At 54.3% G+C, this 20,478-nt stretch overlaps 1 protein-coding gene across 1 annotated transcript; it reads right to left on the bottom strand.

Annotated features, from left to right (window-relative positions):
• Positions 1–1,010: 1,010 nt before the first annotated feature.
• GDF6 (growth differentiation factor 6) lies at positions 1,011–20,215 on the bottom strand. Its single transcript, XM_067711727.1, has 2 exons — positions 18,741–20,215; positions 1,011–4,141 (listed from the first exon to the last, which is right to left on the bottom strand). The coding sequence occupies exons 1-2, from the start codon at positions 19,558–19,560 to the stop codon at positions 3,180–3,182; spliced, it is 1,782 nt and encodes a 593-aa protein (XP_067567828.1). The 5' UTR covers positions 19,561–20,215; the 3' UTR covers positions 1,011–3,179.
• Between the last annotated feature and the right edge of the window lie 263 nt (positions 20,216–20,478).

The raw sequence follows: 20,478 nt of genomic DNA, 5'->3' as shown, positions 1-20,478 counted from the left end.
CCTGTCTGTAAATTGACCAGTATTTTGATAATCAAAACTCACAAAAACCACACCCAAGGCAGTTCCAGAAAACTGCAGAGAAGCTACAGGAGCCCAGCAATGACCTAAACCACGCATCTGCAGAAGCAAGCCCTAAGCTGAAAACTCCCAGAGCGTTGCAATCCATACGCATTTTTCAGCTTCCTTATCCCAGCAATCATAATTCACTTATTCCAAAACTTCAGGCAATGCTGGTGGCCCCTGGAGCAGCAACTCCTCCTCCAATTGGCCACGCCCAATAATAGTGGCTAACTGCAGATTCTCCACACTGACATTTAGGGACCAGTTAGAGAGCAGGTAGATATCTCAGGGCAGAATTGTATAGTGGTTAATTCTTTAGGCTCTAGAGTCTGAAAGAACTACGTTTAAATCCTAACTACCACTGGCAGGCTACTTAAACTCGCCACATCTCAGTTTCCTCATCTGTAAAATGGGGATTGTAATAATACCTATTTCGTGGAGTTGCTGAGGAGTTTAAATGAGATAATGCCCGGACGGCATCATGCTTGACATAGAGTGAGCACTCAGACTTAACACTTGTACACGGGCTCCCTAATTTATAGCAAGTGAACGAATAGAACAACATTTCATATCTTCTGCTCCCGCTAAGGCATAATGTAAATGGTAATTATGGACATCTTGGCTGGCCTAGTTAACTTACAACTTTTTTCAACATTAAAGAAACTAAGAAATAATCCAGTTCCTATTTGGGCTCTTGAGATGTTGGAATGAGTTACAGGCTTATAAACACTGTTCTAATAGTTGACAAGGATTTGGCTTTAATCTGGTGAATGAAAATTTCATGAAAAGAGAGTTATGGAAGAGTTGTGAGGAAAAACTCTAATGTTCTGAATGATGGATTTCAAAATAATCCTCAGTGCCTTTTCAGACATTCAGTCCCATACTGGACCAAAATACCACTGACGGTAGGTAATTCCTTGAGAAAATGATTTTTCTTAAATAGACCCATATAAACCAGGCTGATTTAAGGGGGAAAATGAATTTAATAATACAGTATTAGATTGAGTATCATCCAGGAAAAGTGTACTGTAAAAAATGTTTTGAATATTAATTGACCTCTGGTAACTTTCGTGTCGTAAATATTTGTATTATAGTGAGGTAGACAGTTAAAAAAAAAAACTCTCCATTAGACAGACTTAAAATTTTGTAATAATATTTAAGAAAATGATAACATTATGAAAGAATGAAATATCTGATGAATGCTTAACTTTGTACAACTCGAATATAAACTTTAAAAATATTAGAAATTATAACATTTGAGTGCATATAACGTTTTGTACATTAAGATGAATTGCATGCTGTCCATTTCCTCTTTGCACTTTCAGTCACCTTAAATAAACAAATATATACAGCCTTAACAGAACAACAGTGCATCCAAAGCAAATGTGCATTTTAAATTATTTCTCCTGGCCAAGTCTTTTTTTTCTTTCACTTAGCATTTTATATTAGCATTTATTATCAGTCTCACCCTTTCTTGGACAGTTTGTAGTTCTCTGAACCAAACAAGCAACAGGTTTAGATCAAGAGAGAGCAAAACCACTTAGGAAAAACAAAAACTTTTTGTAATGGTTGGTACAAGTTCCCTTGTTTAAACCATTTAATGGTCAAAGATGAGAAGGAAGCTAACTCTTCAAAGGGCCTACTTATGGACAATGTTTGAAAATAATACTGGTGCAGGCTGGGGGAAAGTTCGTGTTTTTGGCAATCTGGGGATGGGTATTTAGCTTGTGCTCTGCTCTCTCCTGCTTCCGGAAGATGAATTCCATCCCTGCCTCCTTCCTCACCATCCGTCCCCGTCGTCTCCCACCTCAAGCTCAATGTAACACTTTGCTCTTTTCACAGTTTCTCATTACTAAGTTTTAAAAACATTGCCTAGCTGGTAATTACAATCTGAAACAATTCTTTTGGGGGAGCCCTGGGCTATTGCTGGCTGGTAATCTTTCAGGAATGTCAGAGAGAGGGGAGGGAACAAAGATTCTAAAGAACCTTTGGAGACAGGGGCTTGTGTCTCCTTTCATCCCTCTCCTCCCTGCTCCTGGCCTGTCCCTCTATCCCCATCCTTGGTGAGGGAGGGGGAACCACCTTCCCTCCTGACTTCACCCTCCCTTTTCTTGGGTCACTTTCCCATCCTCTGCCACTCTTAACTTAGTTCTACAGTTCCCCAGCCCTACCCATTTTTTGCTTAAATGGGAAATCACCTTCCCTTCAAAGGGGATGTCTGAATTTTGGCAAATTCTGTTCAAAGAAATCAATGAGAAACAGACTTGAGGAAGGGCTTTTCCACAGGTTACCTCCAGCCTGGGCTAAGGCACCTCTATGTCAGTCCCTCACAGGCAAGCCTTGTGGTTTCTCATTATCCTTTAGGGGGTTCCACTCGGACTCATTCTTGTCATTCCATCCATACCAGCTCCCTTTTCCCCCAGAAAAAGCAATAGTAATGGCAGTGACCTGAGCCCCCTGGAGTGAGATGCAGGTTGCCACTTCCCTACGCGGACAGAGGCCAGGGCAGAGCTGGGTATACGATCAAGCAGGAAAAGGCCCGCTTGGGCCCACCTCTTGCAAAGCTCTTCTAAAGGCAGGACCCCTCCTGGCTTTCCTATTTCTCTACCTTAACACTTTCTGTTGGGGGGAAGGGCGAGGGGACAAGGCACAGGCTACGACATGGCCAGAAAGACCCCACCTTCTTTACACAGGTAGCAAACAATCAGACCGAGATGTGGTCAAAGGTGATTCTTCCCCCCAGTTTCCCTTCTTAAACTATTAATTTTTCAATCCTTGGAGCAGTTGAGAACCAGGTATGCGTCTCCCCCGCCCTCACCTCCCGTCAAAACCTGGGAGACACACAAGGAAATCCAAAGCCACAATAATAAAGACAAAAACTAAAGAAATCCTCCTTGGCTTGTTTTTCCAGGGTGGCCGGGCAAGGTGTGAAAATCCGTCGCTCCCTCTGGGCTGGCAGGTGGAAGGTTCTGGAAAGGCGGAACTCCCTGGTCTCCCACCCGGCTGAAAGCCCAGGCTGCTGCCCCACTCTCTGCCTCGTCCAAGGCTAGCTCCTCCTCCGCCCCTCTGCAGTCAGGCCTCCCCCGCGGTCCCGGGCCAAGGCGGCAGGGAAGGCGCCGCTACCTGCAGCCGCAGGACTCCACCACCATGTCCTCGTACTGCTTGTAGACCACGTTATTGCCCGCGTCGATGTACAGGATGCTGATGGGAGTCAGTTTGGTGGGCACGCAGCAGCTGGGTGGGGTAGAGCCGGGGTCCATGGAGTTCATCAGCGTCTGGATGATGGCGTGGTTGGTGGGCTCCAGGTGCGAGCGCAACGGGAAGTCGCACACGCCTTCGCAGTGGTAGGCCTCGTACTCCAGGGGTGCGATAATCCAGTCGTCCCAGCCCAGCTCCTTGAAGTTCACGTGCAGGGGCTTCTTGCTGCAGCGCAGCCTCGATTTCTTGCCGTGCCGCTTGCCGTGGCGGCTGGCGAAAGCTGTGCGTCGCCGCCGGCGGCCGGGCGAGGGCAGCCAAGACCCGGCGTCTGGGGTGCCCGACGGCGGCGGCCACGACCCCTCGGCGCCCGCGCCCGGGCCCGCAACCTCGGCCGAGCCCAGCTGCTCGCGCATCTCGGCGAACAGGTTCTTGCGCTGGGATCGGGTGAACACCACGAGCAGGGCGCGCTCCTGGGGGGTCCGCAACCTCCGGCCGAAGCCCAGACTCCGCAGGTCCGGGGGCGGTGGCTGCTGGAGCCCCAGCGCGCGCGCCTCGGCCTCGCCGGCTCCCTGCTCGCCCCACGCGACCCGCAGCTCCAAGCACAGCTGCTCCCGGGGTTGGTGGCGCAGGACCTGCCACACGTCGAAGACTTCCCAGCCGGGCCAGGGCGCCCCCTGCGGGTCCAGGGTCCGCGCGTCCAGCAGCAGGGGCGACAGGCAGGGGAAGAGCTGCACTTGGAGCGGCCCGGCCGGCGGCCCCCAGGGCGCTGCGGGCGCCTGGCGAAAGAGCCGCAGCTCCGCGCCCACCAGCTCTTCTTTGTCTGAGAGCGTGGACACATCAAACAAATACTTCTGTCTCCGGAGAGGAGTGTGCGAGAGATCGTCTGCGAGATAAAAAATAATTACAGTCAGTTTCACTTAAGAGGGAGATCAGCCCGGTGCTCCGCGGCCGCCCCTGGGAGGAAAAGGGCGGGGAGGGAAAGGGACAGGCCGGTAGAGGTCCAGCTCGGCCCGCCCGGGGCTGACCACCCCGCCTCCCCGCCCGGCGGTGCGCGGCAAAGAAGGGGAGGGCACCAGGGCGGCCCCCTCCTCCCCTTCAGCCCGGGACTCCCTGGGCGGAAGTCGGTGGCTGCTGGAGTGGCGGCCGCGGCGGCAGCCTCCCGGGTTTTCCCCCAGGAGCCTATGTAACCACTAATGTGCCCTTTGTGGTCGCTGCCCGGCCCGCATTCCCCCAGACCTCCTCTCGGCTGGCTCATTCTCATCATTCACGTCTCGGTTCAAATGTCACCTCCTCCGAAAGGCCATGCTCGACCACCCGGATCTAAAGTAGCCTCCCTCGGTCACTATCACGGGACCCTGCTTTATTATCTTCACGGCACTTAGCACTATCTACAATGACCTCGTTTATATTTGTCTCCTTAGCGGTCTGTCTTTCCCAGCATAAGCCCGCCCCTCTCCAACAGCCCATAGGAGCTAGGACCCTGTCCTGTCCATCTGGCCCACCGCAACGGATCCAGGCCTGCTCGACCCAGGATACACGCTGGTCAGTAAGCGGGAAACATCCAGAGCAGTCATTCTCAGTCTACCACCTAGAGAATTTTGAAATTACCAGCGCCAGGGTATGCTTCAGCCAACTGAACCAATATCTGAGGACAGGGCCTGGATATTGGACTTTTGTTGGGGTTTGTTAGCTTTGGTTTTTTTAAGCTCCAAGTTGACTTGAAGGTGCAGCCCTAGTTGAGACCCGCGGGTCTGGGAGAAGATGCCGCCCAGCAGGCAGTTTTGCTGGTGCGTTTAGGCCCAGGACAAAGTTGACACAATGAGGAGCTGCAATGTGATTTCTTTCTTTCTAAAATTCATCAGCCACTTAACAAACAAAAGAGCAGGGAGGCTTTCAGAAGTCTGCAGAGGGGCAAATGAACCAACACAAACACAAGGCATCTATCCATTGAGAAGATCCTGCAGCCAATGAGAAATAAATATATCAGTAAGGAGAAAACCACAGCCACACACACACACACACACAGTGACATTCTCCCCTCCCCCACCCACCCAATCTGAAATCTTCTTGCTTTGCAACTAATCCTGAAGATAAAATTTTTGGTTACCACTGAGAGAAAGAATGGGGACACATGGAGGGGGAACAATAACAGGCTTTAAATCCAAGGCGAATTCTTGGGGACCCAGGCAAAACTGGACTGGACTTCTTTTTTGACACATTTGTGCATGAAGCCAACCCCACTTCAGTGTGCAAGGCGGAAAGCTAACCAGATTTTCTTGGGCTGCCTTCTCATAAAATATTTACAACCCAGCAAATACAAAAATCCCCAAAGCCCCTAGCTTTCCCCAGAAGCTAGTAAAGTTTGGGTAGATTTCAATAGTAAAAGTGTCACCGGGTCCCAGGTCCGACCCTCACTGCCTGTCCAGATGTAGCCCCAGGGCACTGGATCTGGGCCTCAGCCACACCCAGTTCCCACTCTGGGCTGACCGCCAGGCGGCTGCCTCACTCTAACACACAAGTCCCGACCTGAGACGGAGCTGTGGGAAGGGTTAGAGAGGTGAAAAGGGAAAAGCTGCTGGAGGCGGTTGATTTATGGAAGCCAAGACCTTCAAACCGACCAGGGCACATTAAAATCAGTGGGAATTCAGCACACTTTCTTCTCCTCCTTTAAAGAAACCTGTGTCTGACAACATTCAACCACCACCCAGATCTCTGGACCTATTGCCTGAGGCTTCACTTTCCTGGCTCTCATATTTCTCTCCCTCCCAAAACTGAGGATGTGGTGAGAGGGAGAAACGTAAGGCACTTGCTGCACCAGCTAAATGTCGTGAGGGCTGACATATTTTTCATCCTTTATCTGTGAGCACAGATCAGTTCTGCAAGGTAGGTACTCATATTGTTCCAATTTTACAGATAGGAAAACCAAGCCTTGGAGAAAATAATTACCAAAGTCTCACAACGAATAAATGGTGGTATTGGGACCCAAACCTAGGTCCGTTTAATTTCAGAGTTGGAGCATTTAGCCTGTAAGCCCCACTGCCTGTCCATTAGAGTCCAAGTCCTGGAGCTGAGGCAACCAGGAGTGACCACGGTACAAGGCATGGAGGATACAGTCCCAACTGTATTTTCAGGGCTTGCTAGGAATAAAACCTGGGCTCCTTTAGGAAATCATTTCCATCTCTGCTTATATAACTCGAGACAGTCTGTCACTGATCGGAGAGCATTAGGCAGGTGTAAAGGATGATTTATTTATTTCTCTCTCATGCAACATGGAGAAATCAGCCTGCTTTTGTTTTCATTCTTTTTTTTAAAGTGTGGGCTAATAAATGGTCTGCACAGCTGAGTCACATTTCTCTAGTCCTCGAGAGTGGTCAAAACAAAGGAAAGCATCTGTAAAAAGAGGGCTCCACTGGTTCTGCAGCCTTGGGATTTCGCATGATTTTTCTAGCAAGATTAGCCTGCTCCTACTCTTTCCAGGGCTGGGGGGAAAAAGTGCAAATGAGGCTTCAGTCTGTATCCTGCTCTCTTTTCTTCCCATCCCGGCTCCATTCCACAGTTCGAGGGGTCTTACCTGCGTGGATGTGGACACCCTTGCCCACAGCTCCAAGCTTCCCAGGCTACAGGGGCACACATCAGCGATGTGACACACCCTTAGGAGGACAGACCCAAAGAAGAAGCTGCCCAGGCCCTGGAAGTGGGCTCAGGGCTATTTGAGCAAGAACTCTGTGGCTCAGGTACCAGACTAGAGCAGTAGCTCTCAAAGCCAGTGAACCTGCAGTGGTCCCTAAATCTGCATCGTCAGCATTACACAGGAACTTGTTAGACATGCAAATTCTCTTGAGCCCCAGAGGTTTGTAGCAGAGCCCAGAATTTGCATTTCTCCTCAGTTCCCAGGAGATGTTGATTCTGCTGGTTGGGGACCCCACTATAAGAACCACGAATCTAGATAAGCACATTTCATTGACTCTTCAGATTCCCCACCAAGTGGGGAGGGCACCATGGGAGGTGAGAACAAAACAGGGCCCTAGGGCCCCAAAGCACTGGGCCCAAGACAGGATCTAAGGCAATGCTCACCAGAACCAAGTCCCTATTGCTCCCTGTTCCTTCCGGCCCCTCACAGCCACGTCCACATTTTTTCACTCTTTCAGCCACACGTACTCTCACTGGGTCTCCAGAACCTCTAACGCATGAGTGCGGCTGCTCTGTGCAGCTCCCCTACGGACCGCATTCTCCACCTGTCTGGACCTGCTCTGGAGGCATGCGTCACAGAAATAGCCCAGAGGAGGCATCCAACCTGGGGAGTGCACACACCATCCACTGTGACCCTGCAGACACTTTGCCTGCTGACCTGGCATCACAAGGCCTGGCCCTGCCGCCATGGCCATCCGTGGGTACGAAGCCAGTTCTTCACACCTTCTCCCACAAGCCTCCTCTCCCATTAAGTCCTGTATAGAGGAGAGCTGATGTCATCAAGTGACACTCTCTCCCATCCTCTTGCCTAGAAACAGGTAGTTTTCATTTCAGAATCTGTAGGTGGCGCCTTCTTGCATCCTGGAAGGTCAATCTTACGCTTCAGGCCTTGAAATTGATCAGTAATAAATCATGAGAGCTATCTTTTTTTGCTTTTTATCTGTATCAACCTGGTCTGTTACAGCTTGGCTGACACCCAGGTTAATTCAGGGTTTGCTGAGTATTAGACAGAGCGATTAGATTAGACCCCTCAAGTTTTAATCGCTGTATATGTGCTTATCAGCTTGCTCTGGTGGGTGGGCAGAGGAAGGAGGGACGGAGAGAAGAGAACAAACCACCTTCATATTTGAAGAAAATTCTTCATAAATAGGTCAGCCTTTTTTGAGTTAAGGGCAAGTCGGTTAAAGGTTAGGAGCACCTCAAACATATACATTTGGTGTGGAATTGATTAAAAAATAAAATAAAAATTTAAAAGGAAAGCAAATAAGGGAACGAATCACTTCAACGTAGGGACTATCACGCCCACTTTAAATGAGGAAACTGGCTTAGAAAGCTACGTGGCTGGAGGAAGCTAAGAAGCAAACACCAGGTCGTAAAGAAAAGGATGCCCGCGGCGCCTAAGTCCGGACACCCCAGGAACCGCGCCCCGGGAAGGCGGCGTAAGGGTTACGGTTGCTCAGCGGCAGGACCCGAGCCTCGCCGCCCACACGCGCTCCTCCAGCTGGGGGCGGCTCCCCCGCTCCCCGCTGCAGATGGCTTCCGAAAACCCGAATCGTCCTTCGGTTTGGGGCGGAAAGGCCGCGCACTGCATTTTCCCCAAGACGTCTTGAGATACGTACGCAGCTTGAGGTCCCTCTTGAGAGTCCTGGTTGAACTGTGTGTCACTCGCTGGCCCCGAGGGCTCCCCCGAGCTCCAGCTCGCCCGACCCCCAAGGCCCTTCGCGCCCAGACCCTGGGCTCCCCAATGCTGCCAAGCGCGTGTTCCGCTCGCGTCCTCTGAATTCGCCGTGACCTGAGCGGCCACTCGTGGGCGCCTGGCCGGGCCTCACATGCCTCCACCCGCCGCCCCACCACGCGTCCCGCCGCACGTCCTCCGAAGGCACATCCTCCAGCGAAGGGCTGCGGCTCAGAAAGCCGAGATGAAACGGGGCTCTCCCACCCCTACTCCCCTAGGTGGGGATGGAGGAGGGGCGTATAATCACCCGTCTTCGCAAAGGAAACTCCAGATGTCTGCAGCTCAGCCTTTCCCCCATCCTCAAAAGCATCCCTGAATGCTTCTGGGCGTGCTTTTGTGCTGGGGGTTGGGTGGCCTCCGTCTGCGAATCCTCACCGAGAGTGTCCGAGGCCCGTCGTACTGTTCCACTCTTTTATAGGTGACGGAGCGGGCTCCGAGAGGCGTCTTCACTTGCCCAATGACTTGCAGCTTGGCAGGGACACTATTTGAAGGTCTTTATTCCAACCGAGGCCCTCAGACCTGAGGCCACGCCCCTCTCACAGGGTTCTCCTTTGGCGGTGGAGCAAAGAGGGAGGGAGGACACCAGACACACGTCCCTCACCAACGCCGTCGACACAAAGGGAGCTGGGTTCTGCCAGGAATTCTTTTTTCCTTTACTGGAAGTATAGAAGACCTCCGAGCAGGGAATTCATAGCTAGGTTTGGAGTCACTTCTTCTCAGGTCCCTCAGCCCTGAGGGTGCCCTGAGGTGCCACAAAGTCCACAAGTTGGAAATAGAGTCAGGTGTACTGGGTGAGTAAAAATGAGCCACCAACCCTGTCTCCTCTGAGGTATGAAGGTCTCTGAGTAATTTGTGCTCCAACTATGACCCTCTTCTGGGACAGTGATCTCCCGGGCATCGCCCTGTACTCTTGTCCTGCGCCCTGCCTCCGCTGAGATCTGAGTCTTGCAAACTGCTGAGCAACCCCCTGAGGTGCAGAATCAGGACCCCACCCCCACAATTCACCCTTTCTGGGGTGTTTCTGCTGACATCCAGTATGATCATAACAGCAAACACTGGGCTAAGTCCTTACTATGTGCTGGGCATGATCTAAATTCTAAACTTATAATAAGTCGTTTAAGCTTCAAAACGACCTACGGAAAAAAGAAAAGATATCATTATTATGTTACGGATCATAAAACTAAAACACAGAGAGCTCAAGGTAACTTGTCCAAGATAGAGGTAGATGGAGTAGTCTGGTTCCAGTATCTGTGCCACCACCCTGGACATCCCAGCCCCTGATCTTTCTGTCTGGTAGAAACCCTGAGAAGGTTCCAGTTCTTTCATGCTGCCTATGAATTTGGGGAGGGCATCAATCCCTGATCTCCAAGTGTCAATCACTCCCTAATCAGCAGAATAGAAGGGATGCCAACAATTGGACTTTTGAAGTAGATTTCCAAGGAAACAATTTTCTCATCTGCAAAATGAGAATATAAGGCCAGCTCAAAGTCACTGAGGGAAGGGTGGCAAATGAGATAGAGTAGGAAAGACATCTGAAGATGTGTGCAAATGTTAGTTACTACCGACAACATGGAATGAGCATAGGAGTCCTGAGTGTGAGAGGCATAGATTTGAGTCCTGCCCTGTAACTTATTGGCTGGGTGGCCTTGGATGGACTGGGTCACATAATCTTTCCCAGACTCATATATCTCATCTGGAAAATGGGAGAATGACCCCCATTTTGCAGAGTCATTGTGAAGATCAGAGTTGAGGTAACCAGGGCAGGCTGTGCATGACAGACAGAAGCGTCCAGTGAATGCAGCCAATATTATTGCAACGACCTACGGCCAGGTAGGGGGCCAGGTAGGGGGAAGATACACATGTCCTCCTCTTGGCCTTCTTTGAGGAGATGCAATTCAGTTCTTTCCACAGGATTTGCAGAAGTGAGTGGAGGAAAGGTGCTGGGCAGAGGGGTTAAGAGAGAAGCAAGGGCTTCCAGCAAAGGGCCAGGCCCATAGGGGTTTCAGCTTCACCCCCATCACCTTGCTCCTTCTCATCCCCCAGGCCTTATCCATTGCTCTGGTCCCTCCCACAATGCCAAGTCAACAAACGACCTCCAGCCGGAACCTCGTCAAGGACAGGGCCCTCCTTGCAGGGTCCCTCCTCTGGGGTTAGCCCATGTGCGAACCCCTTTGGCTCCGGGCAGCCGCAGCCCCGAGAGGCCTGGTGACTGATCTCCTTGCCCCACCTGTCCCACTTCTCCACTGGCATCCTATGGGCAGGAACAGTCCACGGAGCCATTGTAGGGTGCGGGTGTGTGTGTTCCCTATGTTTTTCAGCCTGCAGGTTGGAGGAGAGCAGGGTGGTAGCAGTGAGTGGCCCCTCGGGCTGCAGTGTCAGGGGCGGCGGCATCGCAGTCCCACAGAAGCCCCTCCCACCATACAGTCACCGCCCCACTTCTTTCCAGGTCTCTTGGCTTCCCCAGTGTTTGCCCCAATAGCTTGTCCTGAATTTCCCAGCTTCTTTCCTCCTTTCAAAGACCAGAAAGGCCCGAGGGAAGTCCTCCACAGAGGACTTTTCCACCCACTTTCCAAAGCCTGGCGGATCCCTACCTTCCTCCCTGTCTCGAGCCTGGGCTTGCGAACCACACAGAATTCATCGAGTCTGGTGGCCTGCCTGGATCCCACAGAGAAACCTCAAAGTTCCCACAGCAAGTTCTGACTCAGCCAGCGGCAAACCAGTGAGGCTGGGAGGGGGAGAGAAGGGGAACCCCGATTTCCACCCGACTGGGAACAACTCCACGCTCCTAGGGAGCCGCAGCACAGCCTTCAGTAACGCAGCTCTCTGGCAGGAGAGGGGCCAGCCCTCGACTCTGAGCTCTGGGCGCTGGGCACCCCCAGCAGGAGTCCGAAGTCGCCTCCGAGAGACTCCTTTTTTCTTTCTAGGACGAAACAGATTCATTGACAAAGTAGTTTCCATGCACTTGGTGCGAACTCTCATGGCCTCTCAGGGGCTCAAGAGACAGAGACGCAAAGCCCAGATCAAGGACACTTCACCAGGCGACTCTTTTCACTGGCATCCCACCCTGGGCTCTTGACCACAGTGGCCCAAATCTTAATTTGACACCACTGCAGATGAAATCCAAATAGAAGCCGGTGACACCCCTCACGCTGGAGCCTCTCTCCCCACCTTTCCGCCGCAGCCAAGCAGCCTGTGCCTGGCGTCCGTGGTTGCGGCATCCCCGCAGGTTGCTGCCTTCTCTTGGAACCTCTGGAGCAGGGCCCGGACCTGGTTGATTTACCCAAGGTCGCCCTCCCTGCAATGTCGACCTGTAGGGTCACCTGGGAGTCCAGGGGAGCAACCCAGGCCCAGCGGGGAGGGTATCACAGCCCTGAAACCGCCCTTCGGGCTAGAACATGATCGCAGGCTTTTGACTTGAGAGCTTGGAGATGGAAAGTAGAAGAAAAGGTTCCCATTTTATGTTGTTTCCCCTCCCCGACCGGTTCTGAGGTTGCAGGTGGGGAGACGGGCTCAGACTGGCGTGTGGTCAGGATATTGGACCCTCGGTGTCAAGGGGTCCCGCGCAGGAGAAACCTCAGTGATGTGTTCTTTAAAGTGCTGGGCCGGACGCAGCTTCTGAGCAAGGGATCGCGGCAACTCAGCTCCACTGTGTTCACTTCGGGCTGACTCCCGAAACAACGTCCTAGCAAAATAAGATTCGTGGTGGTAGCTATGGGCCATAGTCTAGCATCGTTCAATTTCCCTCCCCACTGGGCGTGGGAGCGGCGGTCAGCTGGGAAGTGGGATCGGAACTGGACCAACTTGCCTGGAAGCCAGATTTGCAAAACAGGCGCACGGGTTCTCTTCGGTTCCTACGTTATTTAGGGGGTAAGGGGGACGGGTAAACCAGCCCTGACAGACCCCAAAGCCAACCCTCTGCTCTTGCTTTCCCCTCCGCTCCAGCAGCCAGACCCGCGCCAGCCGGGGCCAGAGGCCCGCCCTTCTACTCCACTGCAAGCCCACTATAGGGTCCCTAAACCCTGCCCCGCCCCCAGGCGCCCGGGCCGCTCGCTGCGCAGCGCGCGCCTCTCTGCTAACGCTGGTCAGCGCCGCCCGCCCACTCCCAGCGCACCCAACCCTCGGCCCCCAGCAGCGTTAATGGACTGTCCTGGAGGGCAAGGAACAGCAACCCTGGAACCCATTAGGCCGACGAGGACCTATTTAATTCCTGTAAACAGGAGACACCATTTAACCGACATTGAGCTTAAAAATAAACAGCCAGGCTTTAAGGGCGGGGGATGGGGGCTTGAGGGAGGCGGTAGATGCCAAGCAAGGAAGTGGCGCTGCGGATCCACATTCCTGTTTGCCACACCTCGCGGCCTCGGTTCGGAGCCCTTCCCGGGTCCAGAGAGCATCGCTTGACCAGGGTTATTCCCTACCCTAAGAGTTATCGAACTACTGTCCTTCACGTTACTCAAAAGTCCCCAGGGATTATTGTGAATTTGCTCTGGGTCGTTTGATGCAAGCAGAAGTCCTGGCAGGAAACGAAAGTTTTCGTTCTGCCCTATTTCTATCAAACCATCTTCCCCCACCTCTCTGTTCAGTTCCCTTCTCCCTCTCCCCACGCCGCCCCAGGAAGACGTCACCAATTTCAAGGAGGTGAGCCGCCAGAACCCCGAGAACTCCAGCTGGGAAAAAGCGAGTTGCACTAGGGCCTCCATCAATGCAACGCTCTGCGTTCCCCGCGGGTCCAGGCGACACGCATCCCCTCTGGTCGTAAGGGGGAGGTTTCAGGTCTTGATTCAGTTTGCGCGGGAAGGGATTCCCAAGGCCTGTCGTGGGTTGTGGCTTAGGTAATTTTTTTTTTTTTTTTAATGTACAGAAACGACAAGGATGTTTGAGCACGTTTTTCCATCCCCTCCCCCACCAGCAACTCTACCGCGCAAACTCCCAGAGCTCGAGAGCCTCCCGCGCCAGGAAAAAGCTCAGTGTCCTTCTCAGATTAGTCTCCCCTGCCAAGGAAGCCCGCCCCAGAATTCCGGCGCTTCTTGCACTCTCGCTGCAGAAGACACTAGGTGCTAAGGCAGCCTTTGTAAGGCAACCCTTAAGGCCTTAGGGGTGGGAGTGACATTAACTGCTATTTAACAACAAGCCAATGGCTAAGGGTTTGGTTTGTGGCCTGAAAAATGTTTTAATCATTCCAACCAGAAGAGCAGAACAAACTTCTGGTTTAAGGCTTCCTTCCCTTACCCCGGGATTCTTATAGGACCTGCCAGTTCACCACGTTTGAGCAGGATCCTGAACCTGGACGGCGACGCAAACCCCACGCGGTGCTCACACCGGCGCGTCCTCACACGCACGTACTTAAAAGCTCAGCAATCCTTTCCCAAGGCTGTTCCCTCTTTCCGGGGAAATAAAGCCTAGATTGGAAACTTCTGCCGGCTTCCTCACTTGGCCGTCTGGTCTGCATTAGTGTTTTTATAAGGGACTCAAACAAATCGAATACAAGGTCACCAAATAATTAACAGTTGTGAATTCCCTCCGTCCCCATTAAAATGCTTCCCTGCTTATATTTCATTTTCCGTTTGCCAACGACAACAGGGTCCGGGCAAAAGCACCACTGCGTTGATTGCACTACTCTGCGGCCCAGGTCCACCCAGAAACACGCTGTTTTGCATAAACATGCCACACCAGACGAACTTCAATCAGGAAGGAACTATGCCGCTCTTAGAATGTCCTCCCCGTTAGCTGTCCTGCCCTGCCCCCTTGGCAATCGCGACCCAGAAGGTAAACCTAGAAGCCAACAAACAATCTGCAGCAAACTCTCCCGAGGTTCATTTCTAGGGTGTCAAATTCCTCAAGGATGTTCCGATCTCGTTTGGGTTTGTGTGTGTGTGTGTTTTGGTGTTTTGTTTTTTTTGTTTTTTATCTCTTCCCTGCTGCCTCCTTTCTGAGAGTGCTATTGTAACAATAACAACAAATATTTAAAGAGAATTCTTATTTCAAAATCATCTGGAAACCTAACTCACAGCAATATTCTTAGATTCATTTTGGTTTCTTCATCCTTAAGAGGCTTTTTTGTTCTCCCTTGTTGGAATAACGTGGCGCTTCTCACTACATAAACTAAAGTCCAAGTTTTGCTTCTCTCTCCCTCCCCCTCTATCTTACAGCCATGTTGAATTCATAGGAGTTCTCATTGTCTGCCTTTCCAGGGCCCCAGGGTTAGAGATCCAAGCCTCCTGTACTCGTGGTCTTGTAATGAGTTCTATCAGGTGCTAACTGTAATTTCTCTATATCCAACCTGGTCCATCCTGATCCTATGACCGCACCGACACAAACATTCACACACTTTCTCATCTTTATGGATCCAAAATCATCTTGAAAGCACAATATGGAGGCATTTTTAAAGGTCAAGGATAAGGTAGTTTGTGCGTTTTACAGGGAGTACAAAGAAGAAGCAAGGCACAGCACAGTTTTAGACCCCTGAATCCAAAGTTTCACTCCAACTCCTAACTGGGTCTTAAGAGATCACAGAGGAATATTAGACGGGGTGAGAAATCTGTCAACTTCTTCCATTTCTGCGTCTTGCCACCATCCTTTAGAAACACCCTCACCCTACCCATGTAGTGCCATAGGTAAATATGCAGGGGCTAGAACTGGATATGTGCTTCAGCTCTCACTAGCTGTGTGACCTTGAACAATTTGCTTAACCTCTCTGTCTTCCTTAACTGACCTGTAAAACAGGGACTGTAGCACTTTCTTCCCGGTGGTTGGGGGGTGTTGTTAAAATTAAATGAAATAATTCATGTAACAAATGTTAGCCCAGTACTTGGTATACAGTAAGTGCTCAACATGTCAATATATCTTAGTTATTATGATTACCCCTAGTTGTTTGGAGAGCGAACCGAAAGGGGGGACACTTTTTTTTTTTTCAACTTGCAATAAGGTGTCCTCCTCATGGGGCTTGGGAGAAGGAGGCACGGGCTGAGGCATTACAGAACACGCAGTCTTTATAGACCTAAAGCGCTCTTCATTCATTCACAATGGACAGAGTTTACCCCGCTCTCCCTCTCTTAAACGCAAGCTTTAGGTGTAATTTCTGGGGTTCCGGGGTCCCCGGGTGAGGAAGGCTTTTTACAAATACTGTACTGTACGTAAGTAGTTCATGCCTCACGAGAGGATTTCAGGACTCCTTCCGTTTTCTTTGCTCCTCCCCCTGAGGGACCCCTGCTTCTCGAAGCCAAGCCTGCCACACTCGACGGCGATTTAAACATCCCCGAGGCAAGGCGCCAAGTTAACTCGGCTGGCCCAGCTCTCAGCTGGCCGCCGCTCTTACCTCCTTGTCCTGCCTTCCACGGCTGGGGGAGGGGATGCTGGAAGGTCTGGCGCGGTTTAAGAGTCCCCACGTGAGAGGGGCGGAAGTCCTCGCCAGGAGTCGGGATGCGCGGCTGGCGGGTCCCTTCCATCACGGGAGACTAGACAGCATTTGATGTGTTATGACATGAACCCTCAATTAGATCGCTGAGTTGAAACACTCCAATCAGGGGCCCGATGCTAAGCAAGCCCCGGAAGGTCCAGCCCGAGGTCACCGCCGGTGACACATCAAATCAAAATCAGTGAGAGAGAAAGTGAGGCTTTCCCTTTATCAAGCTTGTGCTGTGGCCCGCAACATACCCCCTCCTCTGCGCGCGCCCTCCAGCCCGCGGCTTCGCACTCCTTCGCCCCAGCGCGGCGTGCTACCAGCGCACAGCCTTCGCGGTCAACTAACTACCTTTCTTCGCGTTTTCTGGGAACCGGAGGGCGTGGAGGAGACCGCGCCTTTGAAGCTGCGGTCCAGGTGGTCACGACGCGCCTCCTCCGGCGGGGGGCCGCGTTCGGGAGTGGAAGCCGGACGTCTGGATCTCGGTTCGGCTAGCCTAGAGAGCTTGGCTCGGGAACTGAGGGCCCACCCCCCCAACCTGGGCGCGCAGCCAGTCCCCTCCCTACCTCCGGCGCCCCGGGGGCGCCCAGCGCGGTGCCCGCGGACAGGCTGCTGCAGCGCGAGCCAGGGTGAAGCGAGCCAGCCTCTGCGCCGGACCTGGAGCCCCCAGAGACCTCCCACACTTGCCCCAACGCCGCAGGCTTCGGTAGACGCCTCCCAGCCGCCCGCAGGGTCCCTTGGTCCCGTGCCAAACTCACAGGGCGCAGCTTACGAGTTAGGGGGTGTCCGCTTGGGGGAGGGGCGGAGGTTCTGGCCACTTCCCGTGGGGAGAAGAAAATGCGCGCCCAACCGCCCGCCACCCTGGGCCTGCGGGATTTCTTCCCTTGGGGAAAGGCCTCTAGAGTACTTTTCTCCGTGCTTCCTTACTCTCTCGACTAGGCAAGTCTAGGGTAGCCTTCGATTATGGTATTAGAGAAGGCGAACGATAAACAGAAGATTTGGAGGGGGAGAGAAACAACAGAGGCAGGGAAAGGGGTGGAGGTGGGGAGAAGGCGAGCTGCACTGGCAGCAGGGCGGCCGGGGCCCCAGGTGCAGCGGTACGAAGAAGCCACTTGTATTTGCCAGGGTGACTTTAGCAGTTGTAAAATCACCATAAAATACCTGGCGTTAATTTGCCGCCCAGACTTTTCAGCAGCTCGTGAACCTCGCTGACCTCGGGCTGCAGCCGCGAACCGAGCGTGGGCAAGACCCATGCCCGCAAGGAAGGCGGCTGCAAGGGAGGGGGCTCGGGGGCTGAAGCCTGGGAAGAGCCCGAGGCTCGGGGCCGTTAGCCTGCTCTGTAAAGCTCCGAGGGCGTGCAAGTGCCCCCAAGGCAGTCGGGGCAGAGCAGCCCTCCCAGTCCGAACCCCCGTGCTCGCCGGTTCCTGGGCGACTCCCCTTTCACTGACCTGGAAGTGGGAGGCAGGGAAGGCGTCCGAGTCGAGGAGCTAAGTCCAGGCAGGGTGGCGGAGTGGATAGATGCCCAAATCTCTTTTATCTCTTCCGTCCTTTCTTCTCGTCCCCTACCTCCCGTTTGCCCTTCCTTTGCTTTTTCTCCCTTCCTTACTGCCTCCTTCTACGGTATTGTCTCTTCTCTTTAGGAACTGAGTTCCCGGCGCCTGCAGCGCGAGGTTCTCTCCAAGGCTGCAGACCAACGCAGGTGGCAAGGAGGGGGCGCAGGGGTTTCCGCAGACTCCCACACATGCACCAGCGCCCACAGAGGGGACCAAAGACGGGGCCCCTGGTAGAAGCGCAGAGACAGGAGAGCTGCCTGGCTCAGAAAGGTGAACGAGCACACCCAGGCACCCGTGTGAGCTAAGTACCAACAAACCCCCAAATTTAGCTCACTTGCCCCTGCCCTCGGCCCGCCCTGCCAGTTGCTGCCGCTGCCTCTGCAGAAATGACTCTATTGAGGCCCCGGAGTGGCCGAGAGCGCGCTGCAGGAGCAAAAAAAAAAAAAAAAAAGCCCGAGGGCGCGGGGTTCCTACGCGGCTGACCATCCCCACGTACAGCGCGGGGACGAGCCGGGTACCCGGGCAGCGGCTGGGCCAGGGCACTGCCAGACGCCAATCGCGGACTTGCTTCTTCGACCGTGGAAGTCTCTTCTGCCGGCTTTTCCCGGAGCGGATGGGAGCTCGGGGCTTTCCAGCGCTCACTCAGGCCCCTGAGCCGCTCGGTCCCCCACGGCAGCCCGGCCTTGGACCGCGCACCCGGTACAACCAGTGACCCCTTGCCACGGGTTCCCAGTCCCCGTCGCGACCCCTCTCCAGCCCCGGTCATTTGCCCGCCACCTCCCGCCCTCCACGCTTCCTCCACCAGCCACCAGACATGCAGCCGCCACGCTCCTTTCTGCAAAAGGCAAGAGGAAGAAGGAAGGAAGGGAGAGAGAAAGGAAGGAAGGGAAAGAAGAAAGCGAGGCAGGGAGGATTGCATACTGGAATAAAATCTGCAGCCGCATTCGGAAACTTACTTAGGCTTGAGAAAAACTGTTTAAGAAAAGAAAGGGGGAGGTATCCAGAACGAGAAGGGAATTCACAAATGCAGCCTCCTGCCAGAGCCGGAGCTGTGCCCTGGCTGCGGAGCTCCAGGGAGAAAGGAGTCGGGCGTCTTGCCACTTACCTAGTCCCCTGTCTACAAAGCTAGTGATCGTATTAGCCGACTTGGAAGACTGGAAAAAGCTGGCATTGATGCCCAACTTCTCGGCAATGGAGTAAGTCCTGTAGATTGACAGCATGTACTCGTGGGGCACCACGCGCGGGCCCCTGCCCGGAGGCTCCTGAGCCTCGGGCTGCTGTGGCGGCCGCCGCCGGGGCTCCTCCTGCGGCCTCGGCTGTGGCTCCTGCCGCCCCAGGGGCGCCCGAGCCGTGGCACTCTCTCGCGACGCCCGCGGCATCTTCCCTTCCTTGCGGCTTCGCATTCCCTTGGCGGAGCCCAGCTGGGTGGACGAAGAGGAGGATGAGATGGAAGCTTGCTGGAAACCGGGCAAATCCCACAGGAAACTGATGAGGAAGACGGCCGAGAGCAGGACCCTGGGAGTATCCATGGCGAGCGGGTCCCCGAGAGGCGGCGGCGCGGGTCGCGAGGGGCGCGGAGCGGCTGGACAGCGGCCGGGGCCCGGCTCCTCGGGCGGACTCGGAGTGCGAGGAGCCGGGTCCCAGCCACACAAACCCCGGCCCTGCCACGCCCCCTCCCGCCCCTCGCCGGGAGGGGTGGGAGGAGAGGGGAGGGAGGGGAGGGGAGCCGAGGGTGGGAGGAGAGGCCGGGTGGTGCGGGCAGGAGGTGTGGGGGAGAGGGGCCGCTGTGGGCCGGGGTGGCAGGGGGACGCAGCGCCCCCGCGGGACGCACGCGGGGTTGCCAGGCGGTGCGCGCAGAGCGGGCCAGGAGCGCCGGGCAGGGGTAGGCGGGCGAGGCCGCCCGGCAGCGAGGAAGCCAGGGGCATCCGCAGCGCCAGAGGCCCCCTAGCACTGTTCGAAGCTCGGTCCCTCCGTAGCGCTCCGCAGGCTCTCGGTCTTCCCCAGCCTCCTCCACTTTGCTGGGAGCGTGCGGCCCCGGAGGAGGGAAGCGGCGGCGGCGCCCCCCAGGGACAGCTCGGAACAGGCGCCTCAGCAGCCGACTGCGCGCCGGCTCCGGGCGGTGGTACCCTCCTTCCTCGGCCCCAACCTCCAGGCCAGTCGATCGCTCCCCTCAAGGGCCAGCCCAGGGCCAGGGAAGCCTCGCCGCGCGCCAGGCGTAGGGCCCTGCCCAGAACAGCCGCATTCTCTCGGTGGGGTACCGCTCTCCACAAAGACAGGGCGTCTGTTCCCGACCCTCGAGGTCAGGCAAAGGCCACAAGTCTTTAGAGTCTGGATGGATGCTAAAAGCTGCTGCGCTCTCCTGAAGGCCCCAGCCTCTCTTCTCGCAGTCCCCAACCTCTTCTGACGCTGGATTTAGCCGATTCTTTTCTCCTCCATCTGTTCCCCGGATGCTCTTCCCTCTCGCGGCCTGGCCCCCGCCTCCACGGCATCCCCATTTTCCCTCTCTTCTTTCCCTCCCGCCTTCAATACTTCCTCCTTCCCCAAGTTCCTTCTGCATTCCAATCCCTCTTTCCCCAGCCTGCTTTTCTTCTCACACTGCCCTCCCATCTCTCTCGGCCTTCCCACCCTCTCCCTCCCCGGACTCCCCCTCCCCTTTCAGTGGACCCCTCCCTTTGCAGCTCTCCCCCAATCTGTTTCTCTTCAGCCCAGCCTCGCCCCATCACGAGTTTCCTTTATCTGTCCCCAGATTCTCCGTGCCTGTCTTCCCCGCCTACTGCCTCACTCATTCCCCGGCCTGAAGGCTGGAAGACGAGACGGAGGGCTGCTTCTCTACCGCCATGCTC

The sequence above is a fragment of the Pseudorca crassidens genome, chromosome 17 (assembly GCF_039906515.1).
Source record: "Pseudorca crassidens isolate mPseCra1 chromosome 17, mPseCra1.hap1, whole genome shotgun sequence".
Lineage (NCBI taxonomy): Eukaryota > Metazoa > Chordata > Mammalia > Artiodactyla > Delphinidae > Pseudorca > Pseudorca crassidens.
Note: the sequence above shows the minus strand (reverse complement) of the source record. Positions and strands in the feature narration are given on the sequence as shown.